We start from the raw sequence: 18,864 nt of genomic DNA, 5'->3' as shown, positions 1-18,864 counted from the left end.
AGTTCTTGGGGGTCTGGTTGGTTGATAGTGTTGTTATTCCTATAGGGTTGCAAACCCCTCTCAGTTACCTCAGTCCTTCCTCTAACTCCTCCATTGAGGACCCCATTCTCACTCCAATAGAGTGAAAAATTTTCCAGCCTTTTACTATGAGGTAGTGTCTGTCTTTGTCACTGAGGTGTATTTTCTCTATGCAGCAAAATGCTGGGTCTTGTTTACTTATCCGGTCAAACTATGTCTTTTTATTGAGGAATTGAGTCCATTCATGTCAAGAGATATTAAGGGAAAGTAATTGTTGCTTTCTGTTATTTTCGTTGTTAGAGGTGGAATTATGTTTGTGTTGCTAACTTCTTTTGGGCTTCTTGAAAGAAGATTGCTTTCTTGCTTTTTCTAGAGTGTAGTTTCCTTCCTTGTGTTGGGTTTTCCATCTATTATCCTTTGTAGTGCTGGATTTGTGGAAAGATATTTTGTAAATTTGGTTTTGTCGTGGAATAACTTGGTCTCTCCATCCATGGTAATTGAGAGTTTTGCTGGATATAGTAGTAGCCAAGGGTGGCATGTGTGTTCTCTTAGGGTCTGTACGACATCTGCCCAGGATCTTCTAGCTTTCATAGTCTCTGTTGAGAAGTGCGGTGTAATTTTGATGGTCTGCCTTTATGTGTTACTTGACTGTTTTCCCCTACTGCTTTTAATATTCTTTCTTTGTTTTGTGCATTTGATGTTTAATTCTGTGACAGTGGGAATTTCTTTTCTGGTCCAGTGTATTTGGAGTTACGTAGGCTTTTTTTTATTTTCATGGCCATCTCTTTCTTTATGTTAGGGAAGTTTTCTTCTTTAATTTTGTTGAGGATATTTACTGGCCCTTTAAGTTGGGAATCTTCATTCTCTTCTATACCTATTATCCTTAGGTTTTGGTCTTTTCATTGTGTTCTGGATTTCCTGGATGTTTGGATTAAGGGCTTTTTGCTTTTTGTATTTTCTTTGACTCTTCTGTCAATGTTTTTTATGGTATCTTCTGCACCTTCGATTCTCTCTTCTATCTCTTATATTCTGTTGGTGATGCTTGCATCTGTGATTCCTGATTTCTTTCCTTTTTCTATCTCCAAGGTTGAATCCCTTTAGGATTTCTTTATTGTTTCTATTTCAGGTTTTAGATCCTGGATAGTTTTGTTCAATTCCATCACCTATTTGTTTGTGTTTTCCTGTAATTCTTTAAGGGATTTTTGTGTTTTCTCTTTAAGGACTTCTACCTGTTTATCTGTGCTGTCCTGTATTTCTTTAAGGGAGTTATTTATGTCCTTCTTAAAATCCTTTATCATCATCATGAAATGTGACTTTAAATCCAAATCTTGCTTTTCCAGGGTGTTTGGATATGTAATATTTACATCAGTGGGAGAACTGGGCTCTGATGATGGCAAGTAGTCTTGGCTTCTGTTGCTTAGGTTTCTGTGCTTGCCTCTCGACATCAGGTTGTCTCTGGTGTTAGCATGTCTTGCTGTCTCTGACAGTGGCTTGACCCTCCTGTAAACCTGTGTGTTAGCACTCCTGTAGACCTGTTTTCTTTCAGCCAAATCTGCAAACTGAGACCTGCTCCTGGGTTTGTGTGTCCTGAAGCCTCAAGGCAGGTTGCTTGGAGCAGAAGAATTGGTCTTACCTCTGTTCTCAGCTGTGTCAGTGCTCCTGGAGACTGGCTTTTAGCTCTGGGCTCAGGCAGAAACCAGAAAAGTCCTGCCCTGACTGCTCCTAGGTTCCTGTATCCAGAGGGAACTAGGCAGGTTGCTCTTGGGCTAGGAATGTGAGCAGAACTGGAGATCTCCCCAGAGCTCTCAGGATTGTCTGTACTTCTGAAAGTCCAGCTCTCTCCCCCATGGGATTTGGGTACAGAGAGCTGTGGGAGTTGTTCAGCTCTGGGCGCAGGCAGAAACCGGAAGTGTCCTGTCTCAGACTGTTCCTGCCTTTGTGTGTCCTGAGGCCAGCAGGTGGGTTGCTTGGAGCAGAAGACTTGGTCTTCCCTCTGCTTTCAGGTGGGTCGGTGCTCCTGGCTATTAGCTTTCAGCTCTGGGGGCAGGCAGAAACCACTCTCCCGTATTTCTTTAAGAGAGTTATTTATGTTCTTCCTTAAAATCCTCTTTCATCATCATGAGATCTGATTTTAAATCCAAATCTTGCTTTTCTGGTGTGTTGGGATATCCAGTATTTGCTCTGGTGGCAGAACTGAGTTCTAATGTCACCAAAAAGCCTTGGTTTCTGTTGCTTATGTTCTTGTGCTTGCTTCTGGCCATCTGGTTATCTCTAGTGTTACCTGACCTTTCTGTCTCTGACTGCAGCCCATTCCTCTTGTGATCCTTGTGATGTCATAACTCCTCAGATCTGCTGTCTCTGTGATCCTTTGATTCTGGGAGCCTATGATTCTGAGATCCTGGTTGTGTCTGATAGCCTGGGAATTGAGCTTCCTCTGTAATCCTGTGATCCTGGGTGTTTCAGAGCATCTCTGATCTTGGGACAGTTAGAGAGCCTGGGAGTCTGGCTTTCTCTGGGTGATGTGGTACTTGGTGCGGAGCCAGCATCCAATGTCTGCCCAGGGCACTACTTCAGAGTGGAAAAAAACTGTGCCCCTGGCTGGTTGGGGGTTCCTGAGTCCCTGGATTCTGGGAGTCTTAGTTACTCCAGGGGTTGGGGTAGTTGTGGCCTCCACACCTCTGTTCCTGGGTGTGTCAGAGCACCTGGGAGTCAGGCTTCCTCTGGGTCTTGTGGGACTGGGTATGGAGCTGGAGCCCAATGTCTGTTCAGGGTACTGATGCAGACTGTAAGGCACAAGTTTCTTTATTAAAAAAGTCCTTAATACAAGGTTTCTTGAAATTTTCTAGTATTCTGTGGAATAGATTTAGAAAGTTAACTTTGTGATTGTCAAAAAATAATAATGTATGTAGTAAAATGATGTACACTTCAGAATATAGTAAAGCATCTTATTAAATTTTATCAGTTGAATATTTTTCTATTTCTAAAACAAGACAATCTTTACAGACCCCAAGATTTAACTTTACAAATGCCTGGAATTAAAACAACAAAAACAAAAACAAAAACCTTGTAAAATTTTTATATAGTTCCTGGAACAAACTTCAAGCATATCAGAAGCCTCAGGAAAAAATGAAAAAAAATAAGACAATTGGCAAGCACTGAGTACAGTTCATTGACAACATAACCACAACACACGAACGGCTCTGTCGACCTGAAGTTATGATGAATAGGGCTAAAAGCAAATTACAAAACACATATTTGACTTGATGCTACGGTAAATCGTTATCTTTATAGCAAGAAATTACAAAGGCTAGTGACTAACTTTTGTCCGTTCTATATTTAGAACTGATGATTGCCTGAGGAATGTGAGTCCTTTTTCTTTTCCCAACCCAGGCTTTGCTAAGGTTCTGCATGACTAATGTAAGCCTAAGCTGTTACTCTGGTGCCAGTCAGTACTCAACATAGTTCAAATTGGAGTATTTCCCTTTGTTGCCTGCTAGAAAATAATCATTTTTCCCCCAAATTTCTTTGCTGTCTCCTTAAAGTAAGTCCTGAATTGATGGTCTTCAAGTGCTTTTGTTTTTGTTTTTGCTGAGATTCTTTTCTTTTCTTTTCTCCCTTATTTACCAGCTGTGTTTTCTCCTTCCAGGTCAGCTCTCCACAGTACTGCCTCCTCCTCCTCCTGGCAGGCCCAAGGTCTCAGTGGAGCTTGTGGGCTCCCAGGTGTTTTGTAGGTGTACTTTTGATGTTTCCCCAACAAACAACTCAGTAGGATTTCTGATAGCCTGGTCTAGGCTTTCTTCCCAAGAAATCAAAGAAGAACTGAGACAGGAGAGCACTATTCAGGCGTTCTCGATTTTAGAGCTTGATGGCATAAATCTCCGACTTGGAGATAGGGTATGTAAAAAATAACTTACATTTTTTCATGAATATATTGATTTTCAAAAATAGATTTCAAGCTGAACACTGAAAACTGCTTTTGTCTTTAACATATAAAGCAGTAGTGTCTTGACTTTGCATTTTTTCTACTTGTCAATTGTGCTAATTCTGGTAACAGCTAGACATGTCAATAATGTATGTTTGGTGACTATGTTTAAATATTTCCTTTTAACAATCTGCTGATTTTTGGTGAATCTTAAAATTATATGTCTCTTTCAGGTTTTTAAGACTATATTCTTATATATTGGAAAATAATGTTCTAACTTTTCAATGCTAATACCATGTTTCTACTTTCTAACACACACACACACACACACACACACACATATACATATATATATGTATATATATTTTGCACTATCCTTTATATTGAGGTTCAATAACTAATTATATATGATAGAATTTTTCTCAAATTTTTGGCAAGTATTTAAATATAATTTTATTTATTTTATCTTATGTATGAGGGTTTTTGTAAGTTCATGTACCATATGTGTGTTGGATGTCCATGAAGTTCAGAAAGGGTATTGGATCCCCTGAATCTGGAATTATGGGTAGCTCTGAACCACTTTGTGGGTGCTAAAAATGGAACCTGAATCCCATACAAGAGCAGCAAGTGCTCTTAACTGCTGGCCATCTCTTTAATTTTATAATTTACTAACAATTAAATTAAAGATTGAAAGATAATTTGCATGTTTATAATGTCATTACCAAGTGATTATTTCTTAACTGTATTCATAGATATTCTGCACTGCTGCCATGTTTTACTTGGAGAAACCAGATGTACCAAGTATAGCTGTTGAAAGCCAAGGATTTTTTGCTGGAATTAAGGTGTGTAGCATTCAGTATGAGATAGAAAGTTAATTTTCTATAGTTTGCCCATGATGGTTCCTGGGCCTTATCTTGGACTGAATCAGAAAGTCTAGATTAAATTTTCATTTTAAAGAGCAACCTGAATAATTTTCATATCCAGCAAAGCTGGGAGACACATGGGAAGGAGCTGAATTTGGGGTGCTCTTTTACTTATGGTGGCACTGTGTCCCAGTAAACTCATCATCAATTGAAAAACAGTTTGAGTCAAAATTGTATTTACTGCATCATAGCATAGCAACAAGTCCATTGTGGAATATTAGATGTTTACTCTTCATGACCCATTCCTAGGAGCTGTAAATGGCTACCGCTACCTAGCAATATAAGAAAGCATGTCACAGAATATTGCCAGTCTCAGGAAAGACTGAATGTAAAATTGTCCGCCATGATAAAGTAAAGCCTCACAAGTCAAGCCATCAAATTCATGGACTTGTGACAAAGGAGGTCTAAAGCTCAAATTAGAATAAATAAGTCAAAGACTCTATTTTCATAAGTCATTCTAGTAGATATTCTATTATGCATTGTGAGAATGCTACTACTTGACTATTGTAAATGTTTGAAGAGAGAAACCAGATGAAGGGCTAGCACCTGGGACTTGAGCTGAAAGGACTCAGCTCTGGGCTTTATGGATTGCCATGATTGTGCTAACTAAACAATATAATTCTATTGATTGCTGCTGCTCACTTTCGTGCTGGATCTAGAAAGCGATGCGTTCTTCCAACAGGTAAGCCGAGTGTCAGGGACTCACACCAGTGGAAGGCACGGGCAGAACAGAAGGACAGAAGCTAAAGAGTAACACTGGTGGGGAGGGGGTCCACTAATGGAATTGGAGATTGCATAGGGCATCATGTTGCATCATATCCAAAGATAATGTGGGAGATTGGTCAATTGTGAAAACAGGACTTAAAGACAGGATAAAACCCTTTGTCTAGCTAAGTTCATGCACACATAGACAGAACCCAGGTAAGGAAGACTCAATTACTTTGTCAGAAGAGCTAGCAGTGGGAGAGCAAAGAGAGCTCTGACCCTGGGAGCACAATAACCTTTGCCTCTGCTTTAGTAGATACTCAGCTAAACAATGTCAGTGGTCAGCCACTGTTATTAGTCTAACAAAGGAAGCGCACTAAGAAGCAATTCTTCCAGGCTCCCAGACAGTAGTTGATTCAAACAGATAACAGGTGCTCACAGCCAATCAGTGAATGGAACTTGGGAACTCTTGTGGATGAGTAGAATGAAGGATTATGGCCCTGGTGGGGATAAGAACTCCACAGGAAGACCAACAGAGTCAACTAACCTTCACCCTTGGGGCTCTCAAAGTCAGAACCACCAACCAAAGATCATACATGGGCTGGACCTAGGCCTCCCCACACATATGTAGTAGATGTGTAACTCAGTCTTCATGTGGGTCCTGAACAACTGGAATGGGGGCTGTTAGCAAAAGCTGTTGCTTGTCTGTGAGATATGTTCTTCCAGATGTGCTGTCTTGTCTGGCCTCTGTGGGAGAGGAAATGTCTAGCCTCACAGAGACTTGAAGTACTGGGGAGTGGAGGGGGGGAGGATACCAAGGGGGAAGTCTCACCTGCTCACCCACTTGCTTGCAGGAGAAGCTGAGGGGGAAAGGGAGAAGGATTGTAGGAGAGGGTTACCAGGAAGGGAGAGTGAGCAGGATATAAAGTAAATGAAAAAAATTAAAGAAAAAAAGCAAGGCTTCTTAGAGACGGTTAAGACTTGAGGCTGTGGGAACAACACCAAAGATCCCTGCTTCCACATATGACTGCCTGATGGATGGGAGTGGACTCAGGTTGTATCAATACATAATAGGAAGTCTAACTTAAAAGGCAGATGGTCAGAAACAAGCTGAGGAGCAGAATGGTGAAGGTGATGACATTTTGGCTTATGTATTAAGTAAATATATACATTTCAATGGTGACAATAAGTCCTTGAAAATCACCAGGTTCTTCTCTGGTTGTGTCAATAAGCATCAGCAAACAAATGAGAAAAAAAAATCACCATCTCTCATCCTTCATTCTCCAGAATCAACGAATTTTTACTGGTTTGATGTTAATCGGCCATGTTTACGGAAATAAAACAGAATGGTTGTTATTAATGTCTCACTAAGCAAATGATAGTCTGCTGGGGTAACAATAACAACAACACCAACAAAAACATGTCTTCAAAATGGACTCCTAGAAATACATTCCATTTGAACTTAAATGCTGTATTTTCTCATGCTAGTTAAAACCTGAACTGGACACTATATCAGAAGATGGAAAAGAATACCAGCTGAGGATAGAGAGTACAATTCCTATTGTTTGCTCTGAATTTAGTGAGCTTGATCAAGGATGCAAAATCTCATTAAAACTGAAAACCATCGAACACGGTAACACACTAAGTTCACTTTGGTTTATTACTTGCCAGGCAATAACTGATCCTTGGTCTCTTGCAGAGAGAGTCCCTGGATTGTACTCACATAAGAAAATATGTTTCTTGCTTAAATCAAACTATAGCCATATCATATTAATGATTTGACGTAATGTTGAACCGATGATGGACCCAGTGATTCATGTTTGCTTTTTCTTCCTTTCTGGTTCAAGCACACTAGTGAGCTATCTGCTCCATGTTGACATTGGTCCTCTTTCCATCCACATCTTCGTAATCGATCACTTCCCTTCTTCTCTGTCTCCTACCTTTTCTTCTCGCTGCCTTGTTTGTGGAGATAGCGACAACTTTACGGTTTTCCAAAAATGCCTTCACTGAAAATATTTTTTGTGAGGTACTCAGAGTTGGAGCTTATGAAACATGGATCTCATAATGAGTTCTGTACACTTCCCTCCCCAATGTAAGCTTCATGTGGGATATTTTGTCTCCATATAAATGACTGATCCTACCCATGGATACCTGATGCATGACCATAGATAGATCACTACTAGAACAAAATGGAGAGGGAAGCCTCTCCCTAGAACAGCATAGAACAGCCAAGAGAGCAGACTGTGAATAGCTGTGGCTGGGTTGCTTGAGTTCTTTCCAAGTTTCCCAATTGCTCTGACCCAAACCAGAGATTTTCTGATTAAAACAGAACCTATAAAGAGAAATGATAGTTCTGTTTGCACACTGTACATTTTTCATACAATAAAGCATTTTCAGTAGAACCTCAAGCACAGGGTATCTAGGTGATAATGGCCTTATAACACTGAACTGAATAAGAGAGGTGAAAAGATTAACAGGCCCAGGTTAGTCTCCTGCCTGATATACAAATAAATTAATGAATTAAAATTAAAATTTAAGAAGGTGAATTAGAGGCTTAAAAAGAAACTCAAAGATGTCACGCTAAGGGACTTGACAATTATACATGCTTAGAAGATACCTACCTGGGCACTTAGACTTCTGGAGGCCTGTGTACATCAGGCTTGTGATTTTATTACAGCTCAGACCTTTGACACAATTCCAGGTCAAGCTACTTCTGGGAAGCATGAAAACACATATTACTGAACACATAGAACTGTCCAAATTATGCTAAGCCAAATTTTCTCTTGATTAGAAGTGTACGTTCAAATATACTTACACACTCTTGGTTTCTTTAATTAAGACAATTATTGCTATAATAATATAAAAATGGCATAAATGTGCTCTTATATCTTGTGTGTCTGATTGCCAATTAAAAGTTGTTCTCTATTTCTAGGGAGAAATTTCTGATTTCATACTGGGTGCTCTTTCCCTTCCCTTCCCCCCAGTGTCTACGATGACAGAGAACATGGTTACCTGATTTGACAGAGGCCCTGCAGCTGTTGTACAGGTTCCATGAGAACAGCCTTGGCCTTCATATTGAATACTTGGGAAATGAAGTCATTGCCTGTACCTGATCCAGACATATTCCACACTCTTTCTAGGGAGCTAGCTAAGGAATTTCGACGTTTCTATTATTTTTATGAGTATGAGAAAAATGTATTTCTAGGAAAATAAAAAGAGAAACATAGGCCACGCAGTAGTAGCACATACCTTTAATCCCAGCGCTTGGAAGGCACAGACAGAGTTTGAGGCCAACTTGGCCTACAGACCTAGTTTCAGAGAAACCCTGTCTTAAAAAAGAAAGAGAGAGAGAGAGAGAGAGAGAGAGAGAGAGAGAGAGAGAGAGAGAGAACATTTTTTCTGGGATCTTGAACCCAGTAGAGTGTATAAATTTTACCCAACTACTGCAATTTCATACCTGTAAAATTCATGTGTGTAAAAAATAGTCTTTAGAATTAATTTCTTCCTCCTTGAATCTCAGGAAGGCTTTGTGGTGTTGAATTGAATTTGAAAACCTGCTTCTTTATATCCAATCTCAGGACATGTACTTTCATTAATGAAAAGACCAGAAATTATGCAAATGAGCTATATCACTTTTTAAAGTTCTGTTTTCGTTTTCCGTTACTGTTTCCTCTCAGGATTATTTCCTTTTTTTTCCTTTCCCAACCCCTATTTCCTTTTTTCTTTATTACTATCATTTTGAAGTTCTGAGTATATTCTGATATTTATAACGTGAAATGAGTTTATTACTCATGATCACCTTCAAGAGCGCTACATCATTTTCTTACTGAATGTCAAAATAGTATATGAACATTTATGTTGACGAAATATTCTACTAAATTATTCATTACCCTCTCCTACCTGTTGTTTACTGCTTTTGAATTTTGTCTAAATGCACATGTACTTATAACTTTATTGAAAATAGTAGTGTGTTTGTATGTATGCATACATACTTTAAATTAATATTATCTATAAAGATCAAGTAGATTCAGTAGCTTTATTTTAATTTAAACAAACATTACAGTAACTTTTAAAGAAAAATATTTAAGAATAATATTTTAGTCTGTCTCATATTGATCAAATAACTACATTTGACTTGTATATATCTTGGAAAAAAACTTTTTAAAATGTTTTTTTCTTCCTGAATAGGTAAAGAACACCTCAATTTAAATTTGGCATTGTCTTCGTGCCATGTGGACCTTTACCAGAACCCTTGTGCCGATGGAATATGTAGCCAGGCTATAGTGTATTACACTGCTGTGATAGACTTTTCCCGGGATGGAGACAGAGTTACAGACATCACTGTGGAACCTATAGTTAATGATATTTTCCTGTGGGACAGATACACTCCAGACAGCATCCAGGTTGACTAATCAGAAAAATAACCTTTATAACTTAAGATTTAAAAATACATTTGTGCCAACAATTTTTTTATAAATTATTTGAAGAGATGGCTAAAAGGCTAAGTTTCCTTTCTTGTCCTTTAGAGAACTAAAGTTGGGTTCCTATTGCCGTCTGAGGCAGCTGACAACTGCCTGTAACTTCTTCTCTAGGAGACCTGACACTTGCTTTTGGTCTCTATGGCCACCTGTTTACAGTTGCCATATGTACACATACGGATGCATTATAGAAATAAATAATCTTAAAAAATGCTTAATATTTTTACTTTAAAACAGTTTCATTTTCAGCACCTATAAAAAGAATTTATTGAATAGTAGTTTCAATTGCTAAAAATTTACTAGCCAGCAATCAATGTTAACATTTAAACATCTTCTTCCACAGGTCAAAATCAAGGATGTCCCGTCTGCTTACTGCTATTCATTTACTGACCCACACATCATTACGTTTGATGGCAGGTAATGTCCTGGTCTTTTCTTCTTTTGGTGGCTTTTATTTTCTTTGGTTTTTTTTTTTTTGCCATGTTTTGTTTTAAGCATCACACTTTTTTATCATTTCCTTATGTTTTCAATGATTTGCACTTTTGCTGGTTTGTTTCTAGACATTAGTGTATTTGTGTAGAATATTTTTGCCTTGATTCTGTTCCTTAGTAAATAATGCAAACAACTAATGGGCCTGAATTTTTGGATTATTATAAGTGAAGATGTATTGAAGATTATTACAAATGCACATATCATTCATGTTTGGCCGCCTATTTATTTTGATTTTAAGTCATTTATTTTCACTGAGTATTTACTGTGTTGTATGTTTATAGAATTACAAAATAATCTATGAGGCTTATGTGAATGATGAAGCTAATTCATTCAATCTACTTTAATACTATTTGCATTTAATTAGTGATAAGAATGCCAATTTTCAAAATTGATTTTTTTCCTACCATGACGTCCTTTGTGGTTGTTTCTGGAATTCAAGTAAACTGTTCAAAGTAATGAAAAGGGTATCAAAATGATACTGCTTTCACAGTCTGTAGCTGGGGCTTTGTGATGCTAAGCCATCCTTAAGAAGAGAGACAACTCATTGTCTAGTAAAACCTTTCTACATGATACCTGACAGGTGTTTTAAACATTGCGTGACAGCTGTCAGTAGATTATTCCTGAGTGACATAGTGGTGGAACCCTCCACTATGAGCTGGATAGAAGAATTGATACAGATACACGATTCACACCAATCATAGTAGTACTAGAAATAAAAAAAGTGTTGAAAGCAAATACGTGCCAGGAAGAAAATTAAAACAGACAGAAAATAAGGGAAGGAAATAGAGCTCCTGATTTTATTAAAAGAGACCGACTACTGAAAGCAGTAAGTAATACCCACGTTAGAAAATGCTTTCTGTAAGGAAGGCAGCCAGCTGCCTGTTTACTCTGCAAGCATAGTCTCCTTTAAGAGTAAAGCCTGCTGGATGGACAAAGAGACAGAGAGAGATATGGGAAAGAGTTAAGGAATCTGTGACCACTTTGAGTCATTCACAGACACATATCAATCTTCAGAACCACAAATGTGCTGAAAACACAAATTTCTTACTCTGAGAACAAAATACATTGCCTGCTTATACATACATTAAGGAACTTTTATATATTAAAGTTATATTGTTATAATATTTTATCCTGATTCTCAATGTAGCTGACCTTTGTTCATACTAGGGTATATGACAACTTCAAGACTGGAACGTTTGTGCTTTCTAAGAGTATGTCACGTGATTTTGAAATCCACGTACGTCAGTGGGACTGTGGGAGCTTACACTATCCTGTGTCATGTAACTGTGGCTTTGTTGCAAAAGAAGAAGGTGACATTGTTACTTTTGATATGTGCAGTGGGCAGTTACGTGAATCTCCGCCATATTTGTTTGTAAAGAGCCAAGAATCATCATCAAGAAATATCAGAATAACTGAGTCTTATTTAGGAAGAAAAATCACGGTATGTGGACAGAAGTAAAAATTTAACAGTAGAAGGAGTTTTGCTTTTCATAATTTTGATTAACTTTTATTCATGCTTACAAATTAGGGACTGTTATGTTTTGATATTAGGCTGCTGAAGAAATAAGCACTTAGAAGATAATGAATGAATATAATCAAAATATATTATATACATGCATGAGAATGTAAAAAAGAAAGAGATAGCTTTAGGTTCACTCAGATATTGGACAAAAAGCTTATATTTTAACCTATTATTCAAAATGCAGCATACCCTCATATCCAAATTATTCCTTTAAAACATTTTAATATTAGTTTTGTGGATTAGTCCTAAAATTACGTGGCAATGTCTAATAAATAGATAATAGGTAAAATGACAAAAATCAATATTCAGGAATAGCTGAGCAGTTTTTTTTAAATGAATACACTCTGTTACTACTTCAGGAAGACATTGGTAGATATATGAAAAAGAGTAAAAATCAGGCAAAGGGCCATAAATTATATTTTTAATTGGATTTCTTCCATCTTTATTAAACAAACGGGGTTCATTACAGTGACAGGCTGTGGTCTGCTAATCCTATTTTTTTCTCCTTTTTTTATTGGATATTTTTTATTTACATTTCAAATGTTATTCCCTTTTCCGATTTCCTGGACACAAGTCCCCTATCCCTTCCCTCTCCCCTTCTTCTATAAGGGTGTTCTCCTCCCCAACCACTCCCCTTGGAGGGGTCCAGCCTTGGCAGTACCAAGGACTTCTCCTTCCATTGGTGCTCAACAAGGCCATCCTCTGCTATATATGCATCTGTAATTATGGGTCTGTCCATGCATAGTCTTTGGGTGGTGGTTTAGTCCCTGGGAGCTCTGGTTGGTTGGCATTCTTGTTCTTATGGGGTTGCAAGCCCCTTCAGTTTCAATCCTTTCTCTAACTCATCCAACAGGGATCCGGTTCGGTTCTCAGTTCAATGGTTTGCTGCTAACATTTGCCTCTGCATGCTCTGACTGTGACTCTCAGGAGACAGCTATATTTGGCTCCTGTGAGCATGCATTTCTTAGTTTCATCAATCTTATCTAGTTTTGGTGGCTGTATACATATATATGTATGTGCTGTGTACCCATGTGTGGCAGGCTCTGAATGGCCTTTCCTTCAGACTCTTCTCGAAACATTGCCTCCATATCCCCTCCTATGAATATTTTTGTTCCCACTTTTAAGAAGGAGTGAGGCATCTGCACTTTTGTCATCCTTCTTCTTGAGCTTCATGTGGTCTGTGGATTGCATCTCGGGTAACTCGAGCTTTTGGGCTAATATCCACTTATTAGTGAGTGCATACCATGTGTGTTTTCCTGTGATTGGGTTACCTCACTCAGGATGATATTTTCTAGTTCATTCCATTTGCCTATGGATTTCATGAAGTCATTTTTTTGATAGCTGAGTAGTACCCCATTGTGTAAATGTAACATATTTTCTGTATCCTTTTCTCTGTTGAAGGCCATCTGGGTTCTTTCCAGCTTCTGGCTATTATAAATAAGGCTGCTATGAGCATAGTGGAGCCTGTGTCCTTGTTATATGTTGGAGCATCTTTTGGGTATATGCCCAGGAGAGGTATAGCTGGGTCTTCAGGAAGTACTATGTCTGATTTTCTGAGTAATCTCCAGACTGATTTCTAGAGTGGTTGTACCAGCTTACAGTCCCACCAAAAAATCGAGGAGTGTTCCTCTTTCTCCACATCCTCACCAGCATCTGTTGTCACCTGAGTTTCTTATCTTAGCCATTCTGACTGTTTTGAGGTGGAAACTCAGTTGTTTTGATTTGCATTTCCCTGATGACTAAGGATGTTGAATATTTCTTTAGGTACTTCTCAGCCATTTGATATTCCTCAGGTGAGAATTTTTTGTTTAGCTCTGGACTCCATTTTTAACAAGGTTATTTGACTCTCTGGAGTCTAATTTCTTGAGTTCTTTGTATATTTTGGATATTAGCCCTCTATCAGTTGTAGGATTGGTAAAGATCTTTTCCAAATCTGTTGGTTGCCATTTTGTCCTAATGACAGTGTTCTTTGTCTTACAGAAGCTTTCCCAATTTACGAAGCCCCATTTGTCAATTCTTGATCTTAGAGCATAAGCCATTGGTGTTCTGTTTAGGAAATTTTCCTCAGTGCCCATGTGTTTGAGGCTCTTCCCCACTTTTTTTTCTATTAGTCAAACTAATAGAAAAAAGTATATCTGGTTTGATGTGGAGGTCCTTGATCCACTTGGACTTAAACTTTGTACAGGGCAATAAGAATGGATTGATTTGCACTCTTCTACATGCTGACCTCCATTTGAACCAGCATCATTTGTTGAAAATGCTATCTTTTTTTTCACTTGATGGTTTTAGCTCCTTTTTAAAGATCAAGTGACCATAGGTGAATGGGTTCATTTTTGAGTCTTCAGTTCTAGTCCATTGATCTACCTGCCTGTATCGGTACCAGTACCATACAGTTTTTAATATAGCTTGAGGTGAGGGATGGTAATTCCCCCAGAAGTTTTTTTATTGTTGAGGCTAGTTTTTGCTATCCTGGGTGTTTTGTTATTCCAGAAGAATTTGAAAGTTGCTCTTTCTAACTCTATGAAAAATTGAGTTGGAATTTTGATGGGGAATATGTAGATTGCTTTTGGCAAGATGCCCATTTTTACTATATTAATTCTGCCATTCCATGAGCATGGGAGATCTTTCCATCTTCTGGGATCTTTTTCAATTTCTTTCTTCAGAGACTTGAAGTTCTTGTTTTACAGATCTTTCACTTGTTTGGTTAGAGTCCCACCGAGGTCGTTTATGTTATTTGTGACTATTATTTCCCTAATTTCTTTCTTAGCCTGTTTATCCTTTGAGTCGAGGAACACTCTACATGACTGCTATCCAAAGTTTAGAAGCCAAGTCAACAGAATGGGGAGCATAAGACAAGCCTGGGTTCTATAGCAAGACTCAGTCAAAACTAAATAAATAAGCAAAAACAAAAAGTCAATTCACAAAGGAATTTGTGAATTCCTTAGTATGTCTAAATGTACAAATAATCAACAAAATATTGAAATGCCTCATAATTAACCAAATAAATAAAGACCACTACCTTCCACATAATATTGCCAAAAATTAAAAATTATGGAAAAATAGTCTTTCTAGGGGACTCTATATGTCATTTCAGGAAAAGTTTTAACTGGAAACTTGTTCTAGTGAAATCCTTATGGATGTAGGTATCACCAGTGGTGTCCATTGCATCTCTCCCTGTAAGAGGAAATTTATAAGGTACCATAGGGAATTTTAATAAGAGAAAATTAAAATTAGACACATAGTAGAAGAAATTATGATCAAGAAAATGAGAGGGTGGACATTTGTTGATTTCTAGGCAGAGATACAATATATAGACTTTGGAATAGTTTTAACCAGCTTAAATATTAGAAATATAAGGTTATTACTCATGAAAAGCAATACCATGAGTATACATCATTTTTTTAAAATAAGGAGACAAGAAGGATTATGTTTAAACTGAAAAACAAACACTGGTGATGTGTCTTTAGTGCTTTTAGAAAAAGTCATTTTTTTTCAATTACAGATCCAGATGGTTGGCCTCAGGACATTACTGGGACCAGTGGCAGTGGTTCATTGTCAGATGGCACAGACCATTAAGGTCACTTGGGTATTGATTCTATTTGCCTACTGGCAATAAGAGAATAGTGATTAGCTTCAAGGACTTATATTCCTCTCAAATCATGTTTATTGGTGTAAATTAATGACTTGGCATTGCAATTCCATACTGCATTACTACCATCAGAATGCAACTTTGTTAACATTGCTCTTACTAGCTTTAACTACTTCAATCTTACAAAATACAAAATTTTAATTATGGAAGAAATCAAGAACCATCTGTTTCAATAAATAGTTGAAATGGTGGGGTCTGTAGACAGTTAAGAGGACTGGCTTCTCTTTTGGAGGTTCAATTCCCAACATCCACATGGTAGGTCTCAACTGTCTGTAACTCCAGTCTCACAGGATCTGACTCCCTATTTTGCCCTTTGCGGGTACCAGGCACACACACACACACACACACACACACACACACACACGCATGCACGCGTGCACACACACACACATGGAGAACAAACATACACTCTGGCAAAACATCCATGCACATAAAAATAAAAATTAAAAGAATTGAAATTGTGACCAAATTTCAAATCAGCATAAGGTGAAAAGTGATTTCTTTGAAAATATAATATTAAGTGAAAGTTTTCATGTAAAAAATAAGCTTCTAATTCTTTTTGTGCATAGAAAAATAACTTTCTTATATCTTACATGGCACTCTTTTCTTAACCGAGTGGATTGAGCATCTCGTATCTCAGTGTGGGCTTGTCTGCTTTCAGATTTGGTTTTCCTCCGGAGCGTTCATCCGTGCTGACCTCAGTGAGTGGGGTATGAGTATAACGCTAAGAATCCCTAGTTTAGACTTCAGAAGCACATTGGGGCTTTGTGGCACCTTCGATGAAAACCCAGAAAACGATTTCCATGACAAGAATGGGATCAAAATTGATCACCACGTCAACAATTATGTCGCTTTTATCAATGAATGGAGGTGAGAATCAAGCTATGATTCATTTGTTTTTGTGTTGCTATGAGGCTTAAGCCGTGGCCATTCAATGTTCTGCCCTTCCGTAATAGATCGGTGGAAAAAAAAAAGTTTCTGTTGACATAATTATCCTGTCTTTCATCTGGAAGGCTTCTACCAGGAAAAAGCATGTTTGACAAAATACCAACAACCCCGCCGTTTCCTGAAAAACCATCCTACTGCAGCTGTTCGCTGGGTACCTCCACGCACCATCTGCTTTCTCACCATCTGGGCAGCAGGTCTCACTCAGAAATGGCTTCCAGCTGCAAAGACGTCAAGCACATCCACTTCTCTTCCTTGATTCCGGACCTAGATATTAACTCTGAATATATCAATTCAGAAGCTCTTATTGGAAAAATAAACCTTCATGCACCTACGGAAGAAAACAATTTGAATGTCTCACTACAGGAACATGGCCACCCAAGCCTGCTCAAACCGGAGTTAAATTTACAGCATCCTGGGAATAAGACTCAAAATCCTCCTACATATTTGAGTAATGAGAAGCATTCAGAGGACCAGGAAATGAGGAATGATCTACAAAGCAGATGGAAACGACACAATCTGAAGGACTTTCATCCCGTATTTACTTTCCAGAGTCTTGGACAAGGCAACCTGGAAGAGTTTTCTTATTTTTTTCCTGAGGACCACTCTGAGGGCAGCCAGCAGGAGTTTGTCCCCTCATGGCCCACACCATCGGGCCTCACTGAATTCAACGTCTTAGCAATCTGTGAGCAGACTCTAGTCAACTCCAGCATTGGAAGGCTCTGTCTTCCCTTTCTTGGCAGGACACTAAACCATGTTATGGACATGTGTGTGAAGGATGTTCTGTTAAAGGACGACATTACCTGGGCAGAGGCAGGAGTGGCCTTGTTAGAAAATGAATGTGAGAGACACGTTTTAGAAGAAGGAAAACACAACGTAGAAGAATACAGGAAGTCAATGGAAGGCATCCTAGAAGTGTTAAAATGTCCCAGTTTGTGCAGCGGACATGGACAGTGTATGGACTGGGGCTGCGCATGTTTTCCAGGCTACAGTTCCTATGACTGCAGTCACGCACATGGTATGTAAATACTCTGAAACCTTGGTGTTGGGGATGGCATGTGATTATGGACATGTGTTTGTCCTCAGTGTTTATTAAGTCCATAGTGAGAATATATTAGTTAATATCCTAAGGATCCCCCCAAATGTTTCATCTTATTCAAATGTCAAAGGTAAAGTCCAGTGGCAACTTGGTGGTGGCTGTTGGTCCTTTCTAGCTGACTTCATCTCTGTTGTTCACTGGAAATGCCAGGCCACCCTGACACAGGCTTTTGCACACAATTGGTGCCTCTATCTGCAGAGAATAACCTTTCACCTAGCCCCCATGTTCCATATATTTTAAGCACTATTTTATGTTATTTTACTAAATACACTAATTTGCTCAAAATCATTTTTAAGTCTATTTTGGAACTTGTCTCTTGTCTGAGTATTAACTTAAAAACTTCCTAGTAGTTTTTCTCACACAACCCCATATTTTTTATCTCCTATGACATAATTAATTTAAAATTTCTGTACATACCTGAAAACACATGTTTGTACATTTTATGTTTTTTCACCTTTAAAACAATCTTTGCCATTGCATGATAAAACTTAAGTTACATGGAGGCTTGTTTTGGCTTATTCCTATAGCTCGTGTAGTGGAACTAAATACAAATACATCAGTAAATAGACACGTGTTACAACCATGACATGATAAACTAATTCAAATATTTGTGAGAATTTTGAGAATCCTGAGGTCATAGGCTTGTGATTTTTCTTCCAAGGCTGGTAGGTTTTCTCAGGCTTTGACAGAATTAGGGCAGAGGAATTTTGTTTACAGGCACACATCCATTTTAACAATCAGATCTCACCGATGCAGGTAAGATGTGCTCACTAAGGCTACAACCAGAATAAGAACCTTATGAAAGTCAGTTAACTATGAATTCTAAGAGAGATATTTCCTGTTAGTGATTAATAAACTCACAATTATCCTTATGGAACAACAAAAAATAGACAAAACTGGAATAGGTGTATAAACTATACATGCATATATATATATATATATGTGTGTGTGTGTGTGTATTTATATATGTGTATGTATATACATACACATATCCATGTATATATAATACTTTGATAAAAATATTTTGTAATACTGAAATGATTTTTGAAAAGTGAGTATTGCGCTGTTAAGTAAACTATTTTATTATAGAAGCGTATTTTACCTGTAATCT

At 38.0% G+C, this 18,864-nt stretch overlaps 1 protein-coding gene across 1 annotated transcript in view; it reads left to right on the top strand.

Moving 5' to 3' along the window:
- Positions 1-18,864, top strand: part of Vwde (von Willebrand factor D and EGF domains) — a 75,539-nt gene that overhangs the window by 24,441 nt on the left and 32,234 nt on the right. Inside the window, exons 4-11 of the mRNA XM_087659536.1 lie at positions 3,665-3,912; positions 4,693-4,782; positions 7,057-7,201; positions 9,757-9,971; positions 10,390-10,463; positions 11,706-11,979; positions 16,371-16,579; positions 16,723-17,672. Coding sequence (XP_087515662.1) covers positions 3,665-3,912; positions 4,693-4,782; positions 7,057-7,201; positions 9,757-9,971; positions 10,390-10,463; positions 11,706-11,979; positions 16,371-16,579; positions 16,723-17,672 — 2,205 coding nt within the window. The remainder of the gene's footprint in view (positions 1-3,664; positions 3,913-4,692; positions 4,783-7,056; positions 7,202-9,756; positions 9,972-10,389; positions 10,464-11,705; positions 11,980-16,370; positions 16,580-16,722; positions 17,673-18,864) is intronic.

This window comes from Rattus norvegicus, chromosome 4 (genome assembly GCF_021556685.1).
Source record: "Rattus norvegicus strain SHRSP/BbbUtx chromosome 4, alternate assembly SHRSP_T2T, whole genome shotgun sequence".
In the NCBI taxonomy this organism is placed as follows: domain Eukaryota; kingdom Metazoa; phylum Chordata; class Mammalia; order Rodentia; family Muridae; genus Rattus; species Rattus norvegicus.
The sequence above is the reverse complement of the archived record's forward strand: the minus strand, read 5'-3'. Positions and strand labels throughout refer to the sequence as shown.